This window comes from Gracilinanus agilis, chromosome 2 (assembly GCF_016433145.1).
Source record: "Gracilinanus agilis isolate LMUSP501 chromosome 2, AgileGrace, whole genome shotgun sequence".
Taxonomy (NCBI): Eukaryota; Metazoa; Chordata; class Mammalia; order Didelphimorphia; family Didelphidae; genus Gracilinanus; species Gracilinanus agilis.
The window spans coordinates 453997779-454019257 of record NC_058131.1 but is presented as its reverse complement, the minus strand read 5'-3'; the positions used below and the strand labels follow the sequence as shown (position 1 = coordinate 454019257).

The following is a 21479-nucleotide window of genomic DNA, read 5'->3' as shown; positions in this document are numbered from 1 at the left end:
AATATCCACATCATACAGATGAAAAAACTAGCCTCAGAAAGGTCAACAAGTTACTTATCCAAGATTACATTAGAGCTGTGATCTAAACCCAGGTCCTATGACTCCAAGTCCAGCACTTTCCATTGTATTATGCTTCCTCTCCACACTGCTTTGAATTATATTAATATTATTCTTTTTCATTATTCATTTTGACTAATCCACATAAAATCAATAAACACCAGGAAAACAATAAATGAAGGCATGTATTTCAACAAGCAAAAGAGATGTTACCAAAATACACAAAAGTAAAGAATACCTGCAGGGATTAGTAGTGAAAACTGAGAATGGTACCCGTTGTCTAAAGTCATTTGTGATGTTTTTAGCAAGTGGTGGCCTATAAAAACAATTTTTATGGTACAAATTACTTGTTAACAGTTATCAAAATTTTCTTTAAAATTGTTGAAAATATGGCTCTAACTTACCTTGGTAAAATAGAACCAGGCCCAGGATCCTCTGGCCCAGGTACAAATAAAAAACGGCTGCTGTAAACATAATTCAATATCACCTGTTATTTAGCAACATTATTTATAACATAAAACAAGCAATTCAACTACTTTGTGTTAGGAATGATTTAAATTTAGAATGTTACAATTAAAAAAAATTGCTGAGTCTGCTTTTGTCATGAAGCAATGACAAATATATCTCCTTTATTATTTTGAGATCAATTTAAAGACTACTATTATAAATAATTGAATAATATGACTTTTGTCTTGAGGGATTTTTACCAAGCTAATACATTTAAATCAAGTTCATCAGCCTATGGCAGAAATTTGAAGCACTCTGGAAAAACCAACACCCTCCAGGAATGGCTTGTAAAGGCCAAAGAAAGGACTATCAATGAATGAATGAATGAATGCAAAATAAATTATTTTCTCATTATGTGCAAAGCACTGGGGATACAAATGAAAAAGTAAAATATCTGCTCAAAAGAAGTTCTCTGATTAGCTCATTAAAAGGGTAAATCCTTAAAAAATGAGCAAACTTCAAAGACTACGTATTGTAGATAAAAACATCTGCATGCAGACTTAATATAATCTCAGCTAAATCCCTTGTTAAACATCAGAAACATAAATATGTGAATGGAGATGACATTAAAGAGGATGCATTATCATTTATTTTGCTCTTGGACCCAAAGGACCCTGGGACCGTTCTGACTTTCCCATGACAATCTTCATGCTAATATTTAAAGCTGCTTCTACATATATTGTTTCCCCCATTAGGATGGGAGATTCTTGCTTTTCTATTTGTATTCCTGGTGCTTTGTAGATAGTAAGCACAGGGGGCAGCTGGGTAGCTCAGTACATTGAGAGCCAGGCCCGGAGACAGGAGGTCCTAGGTTCAAATGTGGTCTCAGACACTTCCCAGCTGTGTGATCCTGGGCAAGTCACTTGACCCCCATTGCCTACCCTTACCACTCTTCTGCCTTGGAGCCAATACACAGTATTGACTCCAAAATGGAAGGTAAGAGTTTAAAACAAAACAAAACAAAAAAACAAAAATAGATAGTAAGCATAGTAAGCTATTAGCAAACTAAAGCAAATTAATAAATGCTTCATTCATTCATTCATTCATTCATTCATTCATTCATTCATTCATTCATTTATCCCAGTTGTACTTGTCTGGATGTGCTCCAACTTCAGTAGATATGATCTGTCCAGGGTAGAGTAACCATGGACAATTACCTCCTTATTCTTCGAAACTATGCCTTTATTAATGCAGTTAAGATTGTATCATATTTTTGGCTGCCATCTTACACTACTGACTCATATTAAGCACAGTCCACCAAACTCTCCAGGTCTTTTTCACATGAACCACTTTATTGGTATAAAGCACTACATGGTTTATCTCATTTGATCCTTAGAACAATGGACTAAGTTGCAGAGTACAAGTTTTATCCATTTTACAGATAAGGAAACTGGTAATCAGAAAAGTAGATAGCCAGTCATATCAAAAAGCAGGACTTAGACTTCTTCCCTCCACCTCCCAGTCCATATAGTGGTGGCTATGGTATTCAGACCTTCCAGGCATTTTCTTCCTTTAAAAAACAACAAAAACCCTTACTTTCTGTTTTAGTAACAACTCCAAGACAGAAAGGCAAGAGCTAGGTAAACAGGGTTAAGTGACTTGCCCAAGGTCACACACAGCCAGGAAATGTCTGAGGCCACATTTGAACACAGATCCTTCTGTCTCTGGACTCTGTCCACTGTGCCACTCTAGCTGGGTTTTTTTCTTTGTTGTTGTTGTTTTGCTTCTTTTCTCAAGGAGTTCTGCACCTGGCTCGCTTTCTTTCTCTGATCTTTAATTTCTGCTCTTCTACTAGGAGAATTATTTCCTTAAATCTCATGACTTCACTCTGCCTTAGCCATATGTAGGGATAGTCAGGCAATAGATCTCACTTTTAATGTTCCATATGTTCCAGTTTCTTAAGTAGGTACTCTTGGCATTCCCCTATCTGATCATAATCTACTGTTGGTTCCACCTCTCTATGTCCCACTCCTCCTCAATTCAACCTTTGCCCTTATCAGAAGTTCTAATGCCTTTCCACTCAGTAACTTCTGAGGCATTACTCCTGTTCTGACTTCCTCCTTTTCCAATCTCAACCTTAATTGTTAACCATTTAGACTGAACTATCCTCTGCTCTTGACTCCCTTGGTCCCTTGATTTATCACTGTTCATTTCTTGTCAAACCTCAGCCCTGGGTTCCACCCTCTCCAGTCCTGTTCAGAAGAAGCTGAATGTAGCTGGAGGAAGTCTCACAACTGTGCCGAGTGCATTACAAATCCAGGTCCTCCAACTGGGCCTTTACTGCAATAAAGTAGTCTTTTAATTCTTTCCTAATAGAATCCATATTACTGCCCACCGAAGCTATTCCAACACTTCCCTTTTTTCAAGCCTCCTATTCACTCTTACTTTATGGAGAAAACTGAAACTATTCAGTATGATCTTTCCTCTCCCATTCTCTTCATCTCAAAGCGCTTGGACATCATCTACTCAGCTCTTTTCCCTCAGGTCCAGGCAAAGAAGTAGCCCCTTTTCTTAGCAAAGCCAGCCTTTCTACATGTATACTTTACTCCATGTTTTCCCATCTTCAGAAGACTATATTTGAAATCATCCTCTCTTACTCTCTTAGACCTTTAACCTCTCCCTAACTACTGGTTCATGCCCAATCTCACCCATCCCTAAAAAATTTCCTTAGTGTATTAAAAAAAAATTTTTTTCTTAATGAATACTCAGCGATTGACTGTTTGGTGTCGAGGTTTGGCTAATCATAGATTTAGAGCTAGAAGGGACCTTAAAGGCCATCTAGTCCAATCCTCTCATTTTACAAATTAGGTAACTAAGGCTCAGAGAAATTAAGCAATTTGCATAGCAGAGCTGGGATGATGGATTATAGATTCAAAACAAGACAAACATTTCCAGACATGACTATTACCATACAAATCTGTTTTGCTTGACTATACTTTTGTTAGAAAGAATGGTTTTTGTTTGACAACGGGTAGAAGGGAGAGATTTTTAGGGGACGGGAATTGGAGAGTAGCAAGTGATTTTTTTTTTTAAAGCAAAGAGGAATTTTAGAGAAATACTAAAAATAAAGGGGCTTCAGAGAGGAACAAAGTCAAGCAAGGCATCACTGGACCTTCTACTTTAAATTTATTGCTTGTAAAAAGGAACAAACATATAGATTGGCAGCTCTATGTCTAATCCCCACTTTCAGGCTTTCCTTATGTATAGAAATGCTCATGTTTATTGAGCAAAAAGTGGGAAGACAGCATGGCAGGAGAGCTAGAGGACTGGCCTCAAAGCCCAGATGCCTTAGGGTTAAGGCCCACTTCTGATATACCCTGGCTGTGTTGTGAACCTGGACCAGCCACATAACCACTCACTGCCTCAAGCAGCTCTTTATTTGCAGTGGGGTGGAGTGGAGTGGTGGATATTACCCTGGCCTTGGAATCAGGAAGATCAGGGTGGTACAAATCTAGCATCAGACACTTCCTAGCAGAGTGACTCTGGGGAAGTGATTTAATCTGTTTGCCTCAGTTTCCCCATTTGTAAAATGGGAATAATAATTACACCTACCTCCCAGGGTTGTTATGAAGATATTTGTAAAGTGATTAGCAAAATGCTTCAAAGACTAGGAGCTTAATAAATGCTTGTTCCATCCTTTTTACTTTCTGAGATAATAAATTGCAGAAAAGCTGTTAAACTACATTAGTAAAGTTCCTGGTTCTAGTGAAATCATAGGTCTGGTCCCCAATCACATCCCTAATCAAAGGAAAAAAAAAAAAACAAGAATCCAGAAGCAGAAAAGATAAGAAAAATGAAATAGTATATTATCTCAACTGAGAAGATAGATTCTTCATAGGTTCAATTATTTTGTTTTTTTGTTTTTTGTTTTTTTTTTTTATATTTTTTAAACCCTTAACTTCTGTGTATTAGTTCCTTGGTGGAAGAGTGTGGTAAGGGTGGGCAATAGGGGTCAAGTGTCACACAGCTGGGAAGTGTCTGAGGCCAGGTTTGAACCTAGGACCTCCCGTCTCTAGGCCTGGCTCTCAATCCACTGAGCTACCCAGCTGCCCCCTATGGGTTCAATTATATAAACAAAAAACAATTCAAAAGAACAATGACTATGTCAGATAAAAGCTTGGTTTTTAAGAAGTTTCAAGAAATTTATAAAAATATTGGTTCATGTCCAGTATCCATAGGATATAAACAAAAAAGAAAACATGAATATTAAATATTTCATGTCCCAAAACTCTAATAATTAAAGAAAGGCATTTTAAAACAACTTCATATTCAGTAAAATGGCAAAAATATTTTAAAATTATTAAATCTAACATCAACTATATTGTGGGGAAACAGGCACAGTGATACATAGCTGCAAGACAGACAAATTAATGACATAAAACTGATGATATCTTTTGACAATGATAAGCCAAAGAAATAATTAAAAAGAAAAAAGAGCTATTTGTATGAAGATGTTAAAGCTAAGCTACATGTACAGTAATAAAAATAAGAAAAAACCTAAATGTTCAATGACTAGAGAATGGATAAAAGAACTGTAGTGCATCAATGCAAATGATGACAAAAAAAACCAGAAGTCATTATCATATTCAGAAATAAGGTAAAGCCTATATGAAGTAGTAGCAAGGTAAAAAAGCAAAATTATAAGTATTAGTTATACAATAATAGTTCTGTAAAAATATGTATTTAATATATATATTAAAAGTATATACATGTTTGTGAATCATAAAGATAATTTAAAAAATCAGCCTTCAGTATTTCTATAACCATTTCTCTTTTTTAAACCCTTACCTTCTATCCTAGTATCAATTATAAGACATAAGAGTGGCAAGGGCTAAACAGGAGGGTTAAGTGACTTGCTCAGGGTCACATAGCTAGGAAGTGTCTGAGGCCAGATTTGAACACTACGTCCTCTAGACTCGAGGCCTGATGCTCTACTATGTTACCTACCTGTACCTATACCATTTCTTTAATGTACTTTCATTAGTTTTTAAATAGTCACTAATAGAATTGTTTTGTGGAAAAAGAAAAAATTACAGAGGTATAGAAGCATGGAAGAGTATGTCATTACCTTTGGTGAATATTAGGGTATTCACATATTATGTCTGCAAGAGCCTTCAAGGAATCTAAAATTTTAAAAGGATATTATAATCAATTTTGTATGCTTCTGTATTTGAAATTAAATCACATTGAAACACTGCAATGGCCTTTTCAATTAAAAACTCAAATTATAGCAATTTACAACTAAAACTGAACTATTTAGAATATGTAATGTTATTTTCCTAAGTTATAAAACTGATGGTTAGGCTCTCAAACTAGTTCACAAAAACTTGTTTACCTCATAATCTAGCTATCCTAATAATGATACCGAACTTAACTATTATCTACAAGTTTTTCTATGACAAAATGTTCAAAATTCCAACATAAGATACCAAGAACACATTTTCCTTAGGAAAATAGCAGATTTACTCTTGTCTCAGAGACTGATGCCCTGGCTCCTAATAAGTTGGAAGTGGGGAGGACATTCAAGACAAAGGTGAAGACACTAACAGCTAAGGTACTACCCAAAGTAAACCCTCCTTTTGCCAGCTCATTAACTAGTAAGATCACTTCCCTTTCCTCTTAGCACAACCATTGCTTCAGATTAGGTTTTCTTCTCTGGCCTACAGCAGAACAAAGTATCACATTAAAGTTCTTCTCTCATAAGCAAAAGCCAGAGCAACACTTGTTAAGGAGTTTTAGAATAAAACAAAGAATAAAAAAAAAACAAAGAGGAAAGGGACAAGGTCTAAGTAAAAGTCCTTTGTAAGTGTGGATGGTGAATAAAACACCATAATGAGAATGACACTGATAGTTAACATTTTTATAGTGCATTAAGGATAGAAAGATGACATGTAAAGTCATCTCATTTGATCTCTACAACAATGAGGTAGATTATCACTCAACAAGCAACTGAGGCTGGTATGCAAACTTTTTCATTATGTACTCTGTCAATAAATGGCAGCTTTTCAGAGAACAGGCTTGGAAGTAATAGAGGTGATCAAAGAAAAGAGTATTGTAACAGCATAGGTTAGAGGTAACACTGACTGCTCCCTTCCTCACTCTCCACATGCACCTTAGGACATTTCTCATATGACCTGCCCTCTGTCCAGTGGCGCAATGGAAGTGCTTCCTCCATCCCCTGTCTGGGGTAAAGGGGCAGCTCACATGCAGGGTGAGGGTTGCAGTTTGGGCATTCGATCTCTAAAAGGTTTGCTATCCATATCTACCTGTCTCATGAGACTCTATCACATGGAAATCAAAAAGGGGAATTGAATGATCCTCTACTTGACTAGTCACTGTCCAGAGCACAGAGTGGGAAGGTGCCTGTCACAGCCACGAGGTAATCTGGGGATCAAGGTGTATAATTATCCTAAAATCCAAGGTTTGAGATCTTTTAAAGCAATTTTAGGAAGAGAAAATCACCAACATTCTGAATCAAGAAAATGGATCTTCTGGAAAAGATGTCATAAGGATACCTACAAAAATCACACACTACATCAAAAGATCCTGAGTGAACTTTGGGATATAATGAACTGAACTGAAGGGGGTTGAATCTGTCATTTATTCTGATTGTAAACTCTTATGCCAAAGGGAGTGATCCCCAATTGGCTTTTTGTCAATGTGTCTATCAATCATTTTTTTATTCTCTTTTTTTCTTTCTTTCCTTTTTACCTCCAAATTGTTGTAATTCCCTCTATGTAAGGTGCAATATTTTATACACCTCTAGTAAGAGAATCTTTAGAGTATAAGCTACATATGTGGAATGATTCACTGGGGAGGTCCAATATGTTAATCTTCCAGAAACCCCAAGTGAAGGGATCTTAACATGCTGGTCTCCCAAAGAATCAAAGGGGGGGGCGGGAAACTGTGTGAGGAAAGTTCTCCCCTTCTTCCCTTCTGGGTAACACAGCTGGTGTGTCTGTGTGAGCCTGTGTGAGTTTGCATCACCGACACCAAGTATGGGTCACTGGACAGTAAATGAGGCACTTAATCAGGAAATGACTCTGAAATTGATCCAGGTGTAAAGGGAAGGAGTAAAAGAGGGGATCTAGGAAGTGATGTGCTCTTTACCTCAGGCGATGGCCCTGGGGGAAGCTGCTGCAGTGGCCAGGCTGAGACCACTCATGTGGCTAGTTAGAATAGGCCTATTCTCTCTATCTCTATTCAAGTAACTACTAAACTTTATAAAAAATAAGGACTAGAGTCCTAATATAACTCTTACAAAGGAGAAGTGGGGTGTGTGTGTGAACGCATAAAGATGAAAAAAAACAACAAAAGTTTTCAGAGGATATATTTATAGATGCTGCTATAACCTTGATAGGTTAATTGCCTTGACACACCAATGCCTCAAAATAAATGAGGAGTCTGGGAGCTTCAGGAGGAGGCAAAATGGGTGGATAAAGGTAGGTGTTTAAGTTATAGCTCCCACTTTATGGAAACCACTGACTTAGAGGGAAAGAAAGGAAGCAAGGAATGGTGAAGAAGAGTAGTGTTAAAATTTTATTTTTCTTGCCTCCACTAAAACCAATCTTGATATAAACTATATGTAAGATTCCTAGACAGCTAACTGAAAGGGAAAGAGAGGGAAATGCCAGGCATTGCAGTGAGAAATGAATTTCTACAGCTGTCAGCCATCCTCAAGATCACAAGACTATATAGTTAGGGAGTTGAATGAGACTTTGATTATCAACTATTCTATTCCCCTCCTTTTGCAGGTAAAGAAACTCTGGTCAAGAAGCTTGAATTAACAGTAAAATGTAAGAAGGAAAGAAATGTCTCCTTATGTAGTTACAGCCCTGTGCTCTCTCCCCTACATTTTCAAACACGCAGTAGGTGCTTAATACTTGTTGATTGCTTGATACACAAGGTAAAAAAGATAAGAAGCAGCAGAACAGGGATTTGAAACTTAAGAACTTTGACTTCAAATCCTGGGCCTTTTCCATTATAAATCTAGCATTTTACATCAATTTGATTTGTGAAAACATTCAAGTATTTCTTAAGTATCTTGTCTTTAGATTTTCAATACCTTTCAATGACTGAACATGATTTTTCCCATATGGCGCAGATGAAAAATTTCCACAAAAGATGAAACAGGTTGGAGGAGCAGCAGAATAACCTAAGGAGTAAAAGAACAGACAAAGATTACTTGCATTATAATTTGTCTATTTACAAGCAAATTAGCATATGCATCATATGATTACTTATCAGATAAGGATATTTTTCAAAGTCTAATAAAACTGATAAATTGAAATATGAAATTAACTAAACTGTTATTCCTAAGGACATTAACAACTAGACTGTTAAAATCTGACAAAATAAAATGTTACTACTGCAATATAATAATCTATTATTACAAAAAGTCAATAGGTACTTCATCAACAGATATTGATCCTTCTCTACTTAGTAGATGGTCTTCATGAGCTGCTAAAGCTAATAAAAATTTCTACCTGGTGGAGAACCTAAGGCTCTTCCTAGAAAGGCAATTTCTTAAGAAAGAGACAAGCATCACCAGTCTGTTGATTTCCAGTTTGATAGAACCTACTTGTATTCTGTTGTAAAAATCCATCACACCATCATGAGGCACAGCTGTCTGACCTTAGAAGAACTTTCTATTCTTATTTATTAACTTCAAAAATAAACTCTTAAAAATGTTTTATTGGGCAGCTGGGTAGCTCAGTGGATTGAGAGCCAGACCTAGGTCCTAGGTTCAAATCCGACCTCAGACACTTCCCAGCTGTGTGACCCTGGGCAAGTCACTTGACCCCCATTGCCCACCCTTACCACTCTTCCACCTATGAGCCAATATGCAGAAGTTAAGGGTATTAAAAAAATGTTTTATTGTTAATTAATTATAAGGATTCATAAACTCAAAACAATGAAAAAAATACATACCAGAAAACATAATGTGAAGTTTTTCTAATACTTCTGCTTGGTCCAACCAAACATCAGACACCAATACAAACATAGTGTCTTCATTTTCTTCTTCCAACTGTTTTAGTTTTACAGATGCTTTTACAGATGTAGAAGTTGGTCCACCAAAAAAATTTACATTTCCATAGTATGCCCTATATAATGGAAATAGCCTCATCATTTTCTTTTTCTTCCTTACTACCCTCTGGATCTGAGTAATTCCCCCTCTTCCCCCATTTTATACTGCAACACTGTTCTAACTGAGGGTTCTCCCAACAAATGTACATTCAAGAAAAAAATATAATCTGTAGCAACTGAAAATTAAATACCCTAATCTAGAGTCTGAACAATTAAAAGTACAAAGAGAAAATAATAAGGAAGAGTATGGAAAGGATGGTCAGCAAAAACATCTGAACATCAAAAATATGGTATTTGTTTTTGATGAAGGCTTCATTTCTCAAATTATAGAGAATTGAGTCAAATTTATAAGAATGTCATTCCCCAATTGATGAATGGTCAAAAGATATGAATAGGCAGTTTTCAAATGAAGACATAAAAGCTATCTATAGGGTTAATATAAATATGACTATGGATGTTTAAAATATAATAAGGTACAACGTGACTGTAGCACATGCCTACTAAGTCAAGCAGTACAGGCCCACTGTGCCACATATACCTTCATTTGGTCCCTGCAACAATCCAATAATGTATGTAGGGTAAGTATTTTTATCTTTAGTTTTCAAATGAGGAAACTGGGGCCCAGAGAATTTCATAGAAATTAGTATTAAAGGGGATCTAAATTCAATTCTCTCCTGTCAAAGATGCAGAAACAGGCCTAGAAATGTTAAATGATTTGCCCAAGGTGACAAAAGTAGAAGCAGAATTAATGCTAAAACCCAAGTTCTCTGACTCCTTGCCCAAGAGTTTTTGTATTAGGTCTCAATATCTCAGATGTAGTTTTTACATAGTGGACAGCAACAAAGCACCATTCTTGGAGTCAGGAAGACTCATTTTCCTGAGTTCAATTCTGGTCTCAGACACTAGGCCCTGGGAAAGTCCCTTAACCCTTATTTGCTTCATTCAGTTTTCTCATCTATTATGAAATAGAGAATAAAAATTTTCTAAAAATTCTAAAATAAAAGAGAATAAATAAAGGAAGTAGCAAACCACTCCAATATTCTTGCCAAGAAAACTTCCAAATGGAGTCATGATGAGTTGGACACAACTGAATAATAAATTTTACATAGCTGTTACAAGGGTAATACTAATATTCTGTCTGATAATTCACAGTTGCTAGTGCCAATTTTAAAAAATCCACAGTTTTAGACAAGTCAAAAATCAAATTTTTACCTAGTTGTGCTAGAAGGTTCAATGGGAGGAAATCCAAAGGCATTAACATGAAAAACCTGATCTTCAAACCAACCTGAAAAATGTTATATTAAGCATACATGATCAGCTATATTACAGTTAGGGGAAAAAAAGTAACACAAAACAAATGGACATGCTTATTCTGTGTAGGATAACCAGGCACAAGCCAACTAGGTCTTCCTTCCTCTCCAGGCTGCAGTCCTCACTCTGGACTCTTTTCAACAGAACCTGGTGCCCTCCCCATTTCAGTTTCCTTTTAAGTGTTGTCTTCCTCTACTGGCTTTTGTGGCACTGCTTTCTCCTAGTTCTCTTCCAACTTGTCTGACAGTTCCTATCCAGTCTTCTTTACTCAATCAATCACTAAGTATTTAAAGAGAACATACTGTGTCAGGTACTGGGAATACAAAAAAAAATATGAAATTCTACTCTAAGAGTTAATATTCTATTAGAGGAATAGAGGAATAGAGGAATGTATAAGACAATATACACAAATATAAAGATACACACAAACACACATACGCAAACATATATACAGACATACCTTAATCAAGCAAAATTAATAAATAAATGAGAACCATATACAGAACAGTTGGAGAAAGCACTAGCAATTGAGAGAATCAAAAAAGGCTTAGTGTAAAAGGTGGTGCTTAAAGTATATCTTAAAGTAAGGAATTCTTTTAGGTGGAGGTAAGGAAGAGGTATATTCTAGACATGAGGAATGGCCAGTGCAAAGGCACCAAGACATGTGAGCCTTCTCTCTTTTTAGCTTTTTCTCTATAATCTCCCATCAGTAAAGATCAATGATGATCCTCAAATCTATACATCCAGCCCTAATACCTCTGCTGAGCTCCAGTCCCACATTGCCAAATGCCTGAAGCTCACCTCTCTTCCAAATTTCTATATTTCTTTAGAAGGTATCAGCATCCTTCTACCACCTGGAAAATCATTCTCTACTCTTTTCTCTCCTTCACTACTCAAAACAAATACATTATCAAGTATTTTCAATTCTACCTCCACAATATCTCTCATAGATCTTTCATATAGGATCCCTTCTAATCACAGACACCATTCTAATACAGGCACTAATCACATATGAACTACTGCAACTGCCTTTCAACTCAACTTTCTATTATTATTTCCTCATAGATGGAAAAATAACCTTTCTAAAGCATCTTGATTGAAGAGATTTAAGTGGTTCCTTAAGAGATTTCCATTGAGAGTTTCATGATCCAGGAGCCTTTTCTGATCTTTCTACTTGTTAGTGCTCTCTCCCTCCTCAAATCATTTTGTACTGATTTAGCTGTGTGCCAGCTGAACCCTGATATCCTCCCCAAGCTTGAGTCAAAACTATGGTTATTGGGGGCAGCTGGGTAGCTCAGTGGAGTGAGAGTCAGGCCTAGAGACAGGAGGTCCTAGGTTCAAACCCAGCCTCAGCCACTTCCCAGCTGTGTGACCCTGGGCAAGTCACTTGACCCCCATTGTCCACCCTAACCAATCTTCCACCTATGAGACAATATACCGAAGTACAAGGGCTTAAAAAAAAAAACAAAACTATGGTTATTGAGGGCAATGTTTACTTATCATTTGTTTTTGCAGCTCCAGTGCCAGACACAGTGACAAGTGATAGTGATAAGCATTTAAACTGTCTATTGTCTAGATCTGTGATGGGCAAACTATTCCCCTCCAGCCAGATCCAGGCCGAAGTTTGCCCATCACTGCCTTAAGCAATTCCCTAATCACTACATCTGGATCTAGACAATAGACAGTTTAAATGCTTATCACTATCTCTTGTCACTGTGCCAGATGTAGTGATTAGGGAATAGAACCGAGCTGGAAAGTCAGTCCATTGAACTCATATATCAGTACATATATCTGGCAGACAGGAAACAAGCGGGCCTACAAAATTTCCCAGAAGACATATATTATCATATCAAAGATCTGGGAATTCATTGATGTGAGAAAACTTTCCACCAAGGCAGATGACATAACAGAAATTCTTTTTATTTTTAATAGCTGTAAGGGCAATGGGGATTAAGTGACTTGTCTTGCTTCACACAGCTAGGAAGTATCTAAGGCAAATTTGAACCCCAGGCCTCCCAGCTCTAGGCATGACTGACTCCAAGTTCACTGAACCACCTAGTCACCTCTCCCATTATAATAGTAATTCTTCAAGAAATTGATTAAGACTCAGAAGTCAAATGACTTTCCCATGGTCATGTGATTAGTCAGAAATAGGATTTGAACTTAAATTTTCTTGAATCTCTTGATTCTCTTTGTCTATTCTGAGTTTACACTTGTGAAAAGGGAATCCTTTATTCTCTTTGCCTAGTTAGAGTTAAAACTTTGGTTAACAATAACTTAAATACCCCTATCTAGTACCTTACTAGGACAGGATTAACTCTCCTTTGTCTACTTTTGAATTAATCAACAAAAGCATATAGCATATGACCCTAAAGTAAGGAAAACTCTTACTACAGGAGTTTATACCTCCAAAAGGAAGATACCCCAACTTAACCTTAAATAGGGGGAAGTCTGCCACCCGCATACTAAGCTGGGTGATAACTCAAAAACGTGAGAATCCTAGGAGAGTTAACACCTTTAGAGGTGAAAAGTCAATCCCACAGACACTGCCCTTGGACAGGGCTGGACAATTTGCAATCTGTGATTGACCCCTGTGAAGTGGGGCAGGAACAGGAAACCACCATAAAAGTCATAAAATCCTTAGGCCAGAGCAGTCTCAGTGAAGTTGAGTCTGGTGGAGTGTCTTCAAGGGAACTTCACTGAAGACTATGGCGTGAATTGTGGGCTTCAACTTGATTCTGACTCCTAGACTACTTCACTAGGCAAGTGAAAAGGGCTAACTCCTTTCCTAGTTTCCTAAGAGAGTAGCTTCCATCTTGGAGGAGGTCTGGTAGTTACTATGGATCCTCCTGGTTGAGGACTAGTATAGGTATTTTTTATTTTTTTTAAACCCTTAACTTCTGTGTATTGTCTCATAGGTAGAAGAGTGGTAAGGGTGGGCAATGGGGGTCAAGTGACTTGCCCAGGGTCACACAGCTGGGAAGTGTCTGAGGCTGGCTTTGAACCTAGGACCTCCTGTCTCTAGGCCTGGCTCTCAATCCACTGAGCTACCCAGCTGCCCCTATAGGTATTTTTTCTAACCTCTTTCACATTTCCCTACTTTATTGTTTTCCCTCTAATTTAGTAAATAAACTTCTGACTTGAGATATAATAACTTTGGTGACTACGTTATTTCATATAATTTAAGTCCAACCACTAAATTTAACCTTTACAAATCCATTTCTAGCAATTAATTTATTAGGGAAATTAATTACTCTGACTGGCAAAATTTGCTTGTAAATACATCTGGTCCTATGGTTTTCTTTTCTGGGAGTTCATTTACAGCTTGCAAAATTTCTTTTTCTCAGAATGTTATTTAAATTCTCTTTTATTCTGATAATCTAGTAAATTTCATATTTTTACAATTATTCACTTATGTTGATAATTTTATTGGCACAAAGTTGAGGGAAATATTTTCTAGTAATTTCTTTTATTTTCTCCATTTGTTGTGAATTCTTTTTCATTTTTGATATTGGCAATGACCTTTTCCTTTTTTTTAAAACCAAATTAGCTAATTATTTATCTATTTAACGGTTTTCTAGTTTAGTTTTATTTTTTAATTTTGATAGTTTTTTCAACTTTATTAATAATCTCTTCTTTATTTTCAGAATAATTTTTATAATCTTTTCTTCAATGGCCTTTTACTAAATTTTTTTTTAGTGTACTGTGGTTAACAAAGGAAGCACTAAATGTAATATGTTTGTTTTTTTAAATTTGTTTTTGAGGTTTTTGTGCCCCAATACTTAGTTAATTTTTTAAAAGGTGTCATACAAAGCTGAGAAATGTGTACTCCTTTCTATTCCCTCTATGAGAATCAATGAATTCAGGTTCAAAGGGGACAATTTTTTCTTGTTCCCTATTAGATTGTAGAAACTTCATCCAGGTATGTGAATGTGTGTGTTTATTTGTGTATTCCCTTCCAACTGTTCAAACATATATACCTTTTATGCTTCTTTTGAATCCTTCAAAATTCCTAGTTAGGAATTTTTCTTTTTCTTTCTTTTTCTTGAGGAATGCTTGAAGTCCTATATTCCATTAAAGATCAATTTATCCCTCATAGGAGTACTCCGGTTTAAGTTCCATCTAGTTGAGAGAGGCTAGAGGTAGGAGCAATCTATCGGAGTTCCAAATAGGATCAAGTCTACTCTTCTCTCACTCAGGCCTAAATCAAGATTGGGAGCTGTCAAAGATCTGACCAAGAGGGCAACAACCAGAAGTATTACTACTCGGGGGCAGCTGGGTAGCCCAGTGGAGTGAGAGTCAGGCCTAGAGACGGGAGGTCCTAGGTTCAAACCCGGCCTTCACTTGACCCCCATTGCCCACCCTTACCACTCTTCCACCTATAAGACAATACACCAAAATTAAGGGTTAAAAAAAAAAAAAAAAAAAAAAAAGAAGTATTACTACTTCTGACTTCTCAGGGCATGCTGAATGTTTACAATAGAGAAAACTAGAACATGGAAGAGAATAAAATCTAGTCAGTAGTTCCTTTTCCCCTTGCTCTTTCCAGATTTTAAATCTTTACTCTCTTTCTTTAGAAAGGCTAGATTGGTGTTAAGAATGTTTATTTGCATAAGTAGTGCTAGTTAATTACATGGCCATTGACAATAATATCACCTAAATTTATGGTTTAATACTGAAAGTGAAGCTAGCCCATGGAAGAAGTGATTCCCTCAGTTTGATTCTAGAGTCAGGATGAACCAGAGTGTTTTATGCAAGATAAGAAATTTCTGAGAATATTCCGGAACATATTCACTAAACTGCTTTGAACCTAGAAAGAGAATTAATAGAGAGTTGAACCAATAACAGGAGAATAAGGGCTCCCATAACTATTACCAACTGCATTTGAAAGGTGAAGCACCACATACAACCCACAAGAGCTATATTATCACTGTTATTCTCTTATTAATGGTAAATTATAGACTTTCACTCAGGTTTGTAATTTAAATTTTAGAGGAAAATGGGTCCTATGTTCAGACCAATAAAATATTATCAAGAAAATATTTTGTGATGTTAGCTTGAATGAAATTAAAATTTATATACTATTTACAATAATTGAAGTTTCCCAAATTCAAAATTTTATGCTGTCTTATTTTAAATAACCTAGAAATTATTTTAATATAGAATGGTCAGGAAAAAAACACATTTATTTACTTACCTTCTGCTAAGACAAAGCATGACTCTGTATATAAACCACTATGAAACTGGTATTCATTAGTTCAGGAAAATAATGAAATTTCTTTGTGAGATGGAGGATCAAAACTTGTGATTTCACCAGGGAACTCCTGGCATGAAAAACTGCCTTCAGAGATGCAGATGAAAACTATTTTATAGTGATGTCTTGGCCAAGAGATAAAAATGATTTGTCTATGATCATACTGATATGAGAATGAGTGAGAGCAAGAGCTGTGTATATCAGAGAAAAAGAATTGAACTCATCTCCTTTGCTCCAAAGGCAGTCATCTATCCATTACACTATGTTTTTTCTCTACTAATAAGGCATCTCCATTAGTGGTACAATAACAGTTTCAACAGAACTCTATAGTCAAAATCTAATGTCAGATACATTTAACATTTATAATTAGGAATATAACATAGCCAAAGAAAATTGAATATATGCATTTTGTACCACAAGAATAATCCTGAGAAAGTCTGCTTTATTGGGATGGTAGAGAGAATTTTTAGCATCTCTAGAAATCTTCATTTCGGAGTGGCTTGTTTAGATTCCCAGGGAAATTTCCTTGTGGATAGAGAATAAAGTTATAATACATATAATACTATATTTGTGGGCAAAATGATTTTATTCCCCCTCTACAAAACTCATACTAGTAATCTAGATGGGTTATTCTGTGGAAGAGATATAATTAATTTTCTCCATTCATCAATTAATACAATTCAATAATAAGTTCCTCTGAGAATACTATTGCACCATAAGAAATAATGAACAGACTGATTAAAAAAAAAACTTGGAAAGAACTACATGATATAATGAACAGTGAAATAAATAGAACAAGAAGAACATTATAAGCAGCCACAGAATTTAATACTGGAAGAATAAACCATGAATGTTACCTCCAAAAAGGTGAAACATTAAATACTTAATTTATATGTACATGTTGGTCTCCCTGACAATGATATCTTTTGTGATATGGGAAGGATGGGGAGGAGCTGGGACAACTGTGGACAGGTTTTCTTATATAAATATGAAGGAAAGTATGCTAAATATATGGGAGATTTGTGATTTCATTTGTGTACTATTTTCTTTTTCTTTGTATATGGAAATGCTTGTTATGTTTGGTTTTGTAAAGAGTGTGTGTGTGTGTGTGTGTGTGTGTGTGTGTGTGTGTGTGTGTGTGTGAGAGAGAGAGAGAGAGAGTGAAAGAGAAAGAGGGAGAGAGAGAGAGAGAGTGTAAATAAATAAATAACCATTTTTACCAACTAAGAAACATTAGTAGAATTAGTTTAGAGGCAATACAATTTGGCTTCATCAGCAGTTTTCAAAGTCTATTACACTTAAACAAACTTTCATTTACAAAATAATAAGTTCCCTTGGAAAAAAATAGTACTTCTTGATACATAAAGGATATTGCTTTACTAAGATTCAGTTGCACTGTTCCTGTAGGATCTTCCAAGAAATATTTCCCCTAAAAATATTAAAAGAAATACAAAAATTAAAATTTAATTGCTCCCAAATCGAAATGAGTAATTATCACAATATGGTACAGTGGAAATGGCACTACAGTCCAAATGCCCAAGTTCAAATTCCAGATGTCACTTTACTAGCCATAGGGGTATGGGAAACTCATTTACTTTGATACTCAGTTTCCACATCGGTAAAACAGGGACAATACTATATACTTGGTCTCTACCTCACATGGCAAATCTGAGGAACAAATGGGATGATATATGCAGAAGCAACTATAAAGGGCTTAAACAAATGGAAGTTAGTATTATTTTTCTCACAATTAAGCAAAAGTTGCATGCAAAACACATCCAATAACTAATGCTTCCTTTTAAAAAGTTTTCTCCTTTGCTCTTTAACCAGCCTATTTTTTATCCTCTTTGTAATCTCCAATTCTCTACCTCTCAGTTCTCTTTCAGTCTTCACCCCTGCTGTGACTTCACCTTCCTCTTTTCCTAAACCTCATCCTGTAGCTAAAAAATTCAATGCCATTCTGTTTTCTACTCTCAAACCTCCTGGTCCTTTGTTCTTTCATTTCTCATGTCTTGTCAAAGCCCAAACCTGGATTAATTCCATCAACTATTTGTCAAGCAATCCAAACAAGTTAAATAGTTCCACTAAAAATGTACAATGTACATTATCCACAATGGCCACACACAACTCCAAGGTTAGTTGTGATCCTGGATATTCTTTCTTTGGATTTTCATGATAATACTTTCTCCTGATTCTCTTCCTATCCATCTGAGTAGACCTGTAATCTCCTTTGTGCATACATGACTCACATCATACCCTGACTGTAGTAGGTATATCCCTTAAGACTGCCTTGGAGGCCTTCTCTCTCTATACTGTGTTTCCTGGTAACCATTTAATCATTTAAAAAAGCATTTATCTTAACTATGTGCCAGGCATGGTGCTAAGCCCCATGAATACAAAGATTTTTCACTGGTTTAATTATCATCTCCATGAAGATGAAGTCCAGATCTGACTATCCAGACCTAGTTTCTCTCTTGAGTTCTAGTCCCTTAGTTCCAACTGGCTATTGAGTATTTCCAAATGCATATTCCGTAGGCATATCAAACTTTCTAAAACTGAATCCATTATCTTCTCCATCCTCAATGCAACCTATCCCTATTCTCCCAAACTTTCCCATTTCTGTTGAAAGCACTATTGTCTTTCAAGTCTCTCAGGTTCAAAGCCTCCAAATTGGTCTCTCTGGCTCAAATCTAGGACAAATCTTTACCATGCCATGTCACTACTCAAAAATCATGTTTACTTCTACCTTATTGCCTTTAGGATCAAATATAAACTCTTACAGTCTGCATTCAATGCCCTTCATAACATAGCCTCAACCTACTTTTCCAGCCTCATTATATATGAGTCCCCTTTCCACTCTCTACAGTCTTGCTAAACTGGCCTTCTTGCTGCTCTTCATAGACAAGTTCCACCACCCATTTCCATGCTTCTGTATTAGCTATCTCCCATGTTTAGAATGTGTTCCCTTCTGAGGAGAGCCTCTCAGGATCCCTTCCTTTAACACTCAGCTCAAGCTCTCTGTCTTATTGAAACTATTCCTGTCCCTCTCACCCCCTGGCTGCCAGTGCTCTCCCTCCTCAAACTACCTTACATTTTAAAACCACATTTCTATATACTTAAACTTATGTATTTTGTTTTCCCTAATAGAATATAAGCTACTCAAGGGCAGGGGCTATTTCATTTTTGTCTTTATATTCCCAGTGCCTAGGGCAGTGCCTGACACAAGTTAATAAAGCCTACTAATTTTCAATGATTCAATGAAGGCAAGAGGATTTGCTTATCATATCTGTGAATAACACAAAGCTAGACAGGTGATTATAATTAGGATTTAAAAAATCATAATAATCTTGATAGAATGATGAGGCAATTAATATTATGGACCCTAAAGGCACATATTCCTATTAGTTTCCTCAGCTATAAAATCAAGAAGGGGAAGTAAATACCTAATTTATAATATTGTCATGATGATTAAACTGAGATAATGAGTGGAATTGCTTTGTAAATCTTACAAATAAATAAATGATTGTGTAGAAGGAATGGTAAATTTAAGAGTCAGGAGGGATCTATGTTAAATCCTACCTCTAACACTTAACTAAGTGACCATGAGTAAATCATCTAATTTCCCTGAGCCTCAGGGAATAATACTTGTAATGCTACCTTCACAAGGCTGTTGGAAAGGTCAATGAAGGTTCATAGAATCCCTAATATAAAGCTGGAAGAGATCTTGGAAGGTAAAGCATTACGTAACTATCAGTTATTATTAAAGACTGTAAACTCCATAAGTTTAGTTACCAAGGCTTATCTAACTAATCCATATGAGCCTATATAGCTTAATAATGTTTGTAGAATAAAGTGAGATGAAATTAAATAAGCAAACATATAAAGTTCTACATTTCCCTTAAAAAAACTAGCTATATAAGTACAGAATCGGGAAGACGTAGTTGATATGAAAAAAGCCTTGAGTTTTTAGTGTCAAATGTTAATAAAAATAACCATTAAAAAACTTTATACACTTGTAGGCTGCCCCAATAGAAATATAATATTTAAAACTTAAAGCAAAGGAAGCAATAATCCCACCAAACTCTGCCTTGACCAAACTACATCTGAAATATTTTATTCCAGACAACAGATTTATGGAACAATAATTTCAAGACAAAGCACAATGAAAGGAAGAGATTAAAAACTATAGCATGTGAAAATAAGTTAAAGAAAATATCAGAATGATTGTAATTTATAGAGTAATTTATCTTGTTCTGCTTGGCCCCAGGCGACAAAATGAAAACCAGCAAGTAGAAGTTTTAACAGGAAGGTATATTTCAGAAAGGAACACCTTTCTAGTAATTTAAAAAATAGAATGGATTGCCATGATAAGTAGTGAGTTCACCATCATGAAAGTCTTCAAAACTAGCTGACTACTCTCTGAAGCTTTTATAAAGGCGATTAATGCTTCAAATAGGAAATAGACTAAATGACCTCTCAGGTTCCTTTCAACTCTAAGAGTCTATAACCTGAAATATCCAAGTATCATGCATGAAAATTCCTTGTACGTTTTTCTGGGATAAATAATAGCTTACACATTTCATTTTTTCCTCAAAGACATCTTGAGAAGGAAGTAATATTTATTATTCAACTTTATAGTTGAAGAAACAGAGCATCAGAGTAATTAAGCGACTAGCTCATAATTACACAGCTAGAATTTTGAGAAGGAATTTAAAGTGGAGTTTTCCTGACTTCAAGTATACACTATAGTACATTATCTTTTATACTAGAGGAATTAAACTTACAGGCAGCAAAACTCCTTTGTGCTGCATAATCCAAATTACTCATTAGATTTTGGGAAATTTTTAACACAATAAACAAAAATATGATACAACATAATGTTAATTTGTGAGTTTCTAAGTAAATATGCTTCCCAGAAGGATTATTTTCTATTTTAGTTTACTTTCCATTGCTTTTTACATTTCCTTTTCTCCAGATAGATAATATTGGGTGCTTATTGTTGGCTGATTCCTATGTTGTCTTGATTCAAGCATATTCTATTTTTGTTTTTTTTATAATTTAGGCAGCATGAATTACGTAGGGAAACGACAACAGCACTATATTTATAAGAGCTGGGTTCAATACTTTCAATAGGTCATTTAACCTCATTGTACTTCCTCTTCCTAATATGTTTTTATTTATTTTTTTTTAACATTTATTAATATACATTTTTAACATGGTTACCTGATTCATGCTCCTCCTAACCCCTTCACCCCCCCCCCCC

General features: G+C 35.8%; 1 protein-coding gene across 1 annotated transcript in view; it reads right to left on the bottom strand.

Moving 5' to 3' along the window:
• Positions 1-21479, bottom strand: part of POLE2 (DNA polymerase epsilon 2, accessory subunit) — a 61658-nt gene that overhangs the window by 5630 nt on the left and 34549 nt on the right. The window contains exons 8-15 of the mRNA XM_044664795.1: positions 17589-17645; positions 16160-16208; positions 10864-10936; positions 9496-9668; positions 8630-8719; positions 5633-5687; positions 462-521; positions 296-373 (exon numbers count right to left, since the gene is read on the bottom strand). Of these exons, the coding sequence (XP_044520730.1) occupies positions 296-373; positions 462-521; positions 5633-5687; positions 8630-8719; positions 9496-9668; positions 10864-10936; positions 16160-16208; positions 17589-17645 (635 nt within the window). The remainder of the gene's footprint in view (positions 1-295; positions 374-461; positions 522-5632; positions 5688-8629; positions 8720-9495; positions 9669-10863; positions 10937-16159; positions 16209-17588; positions 17646-21479) is intronic.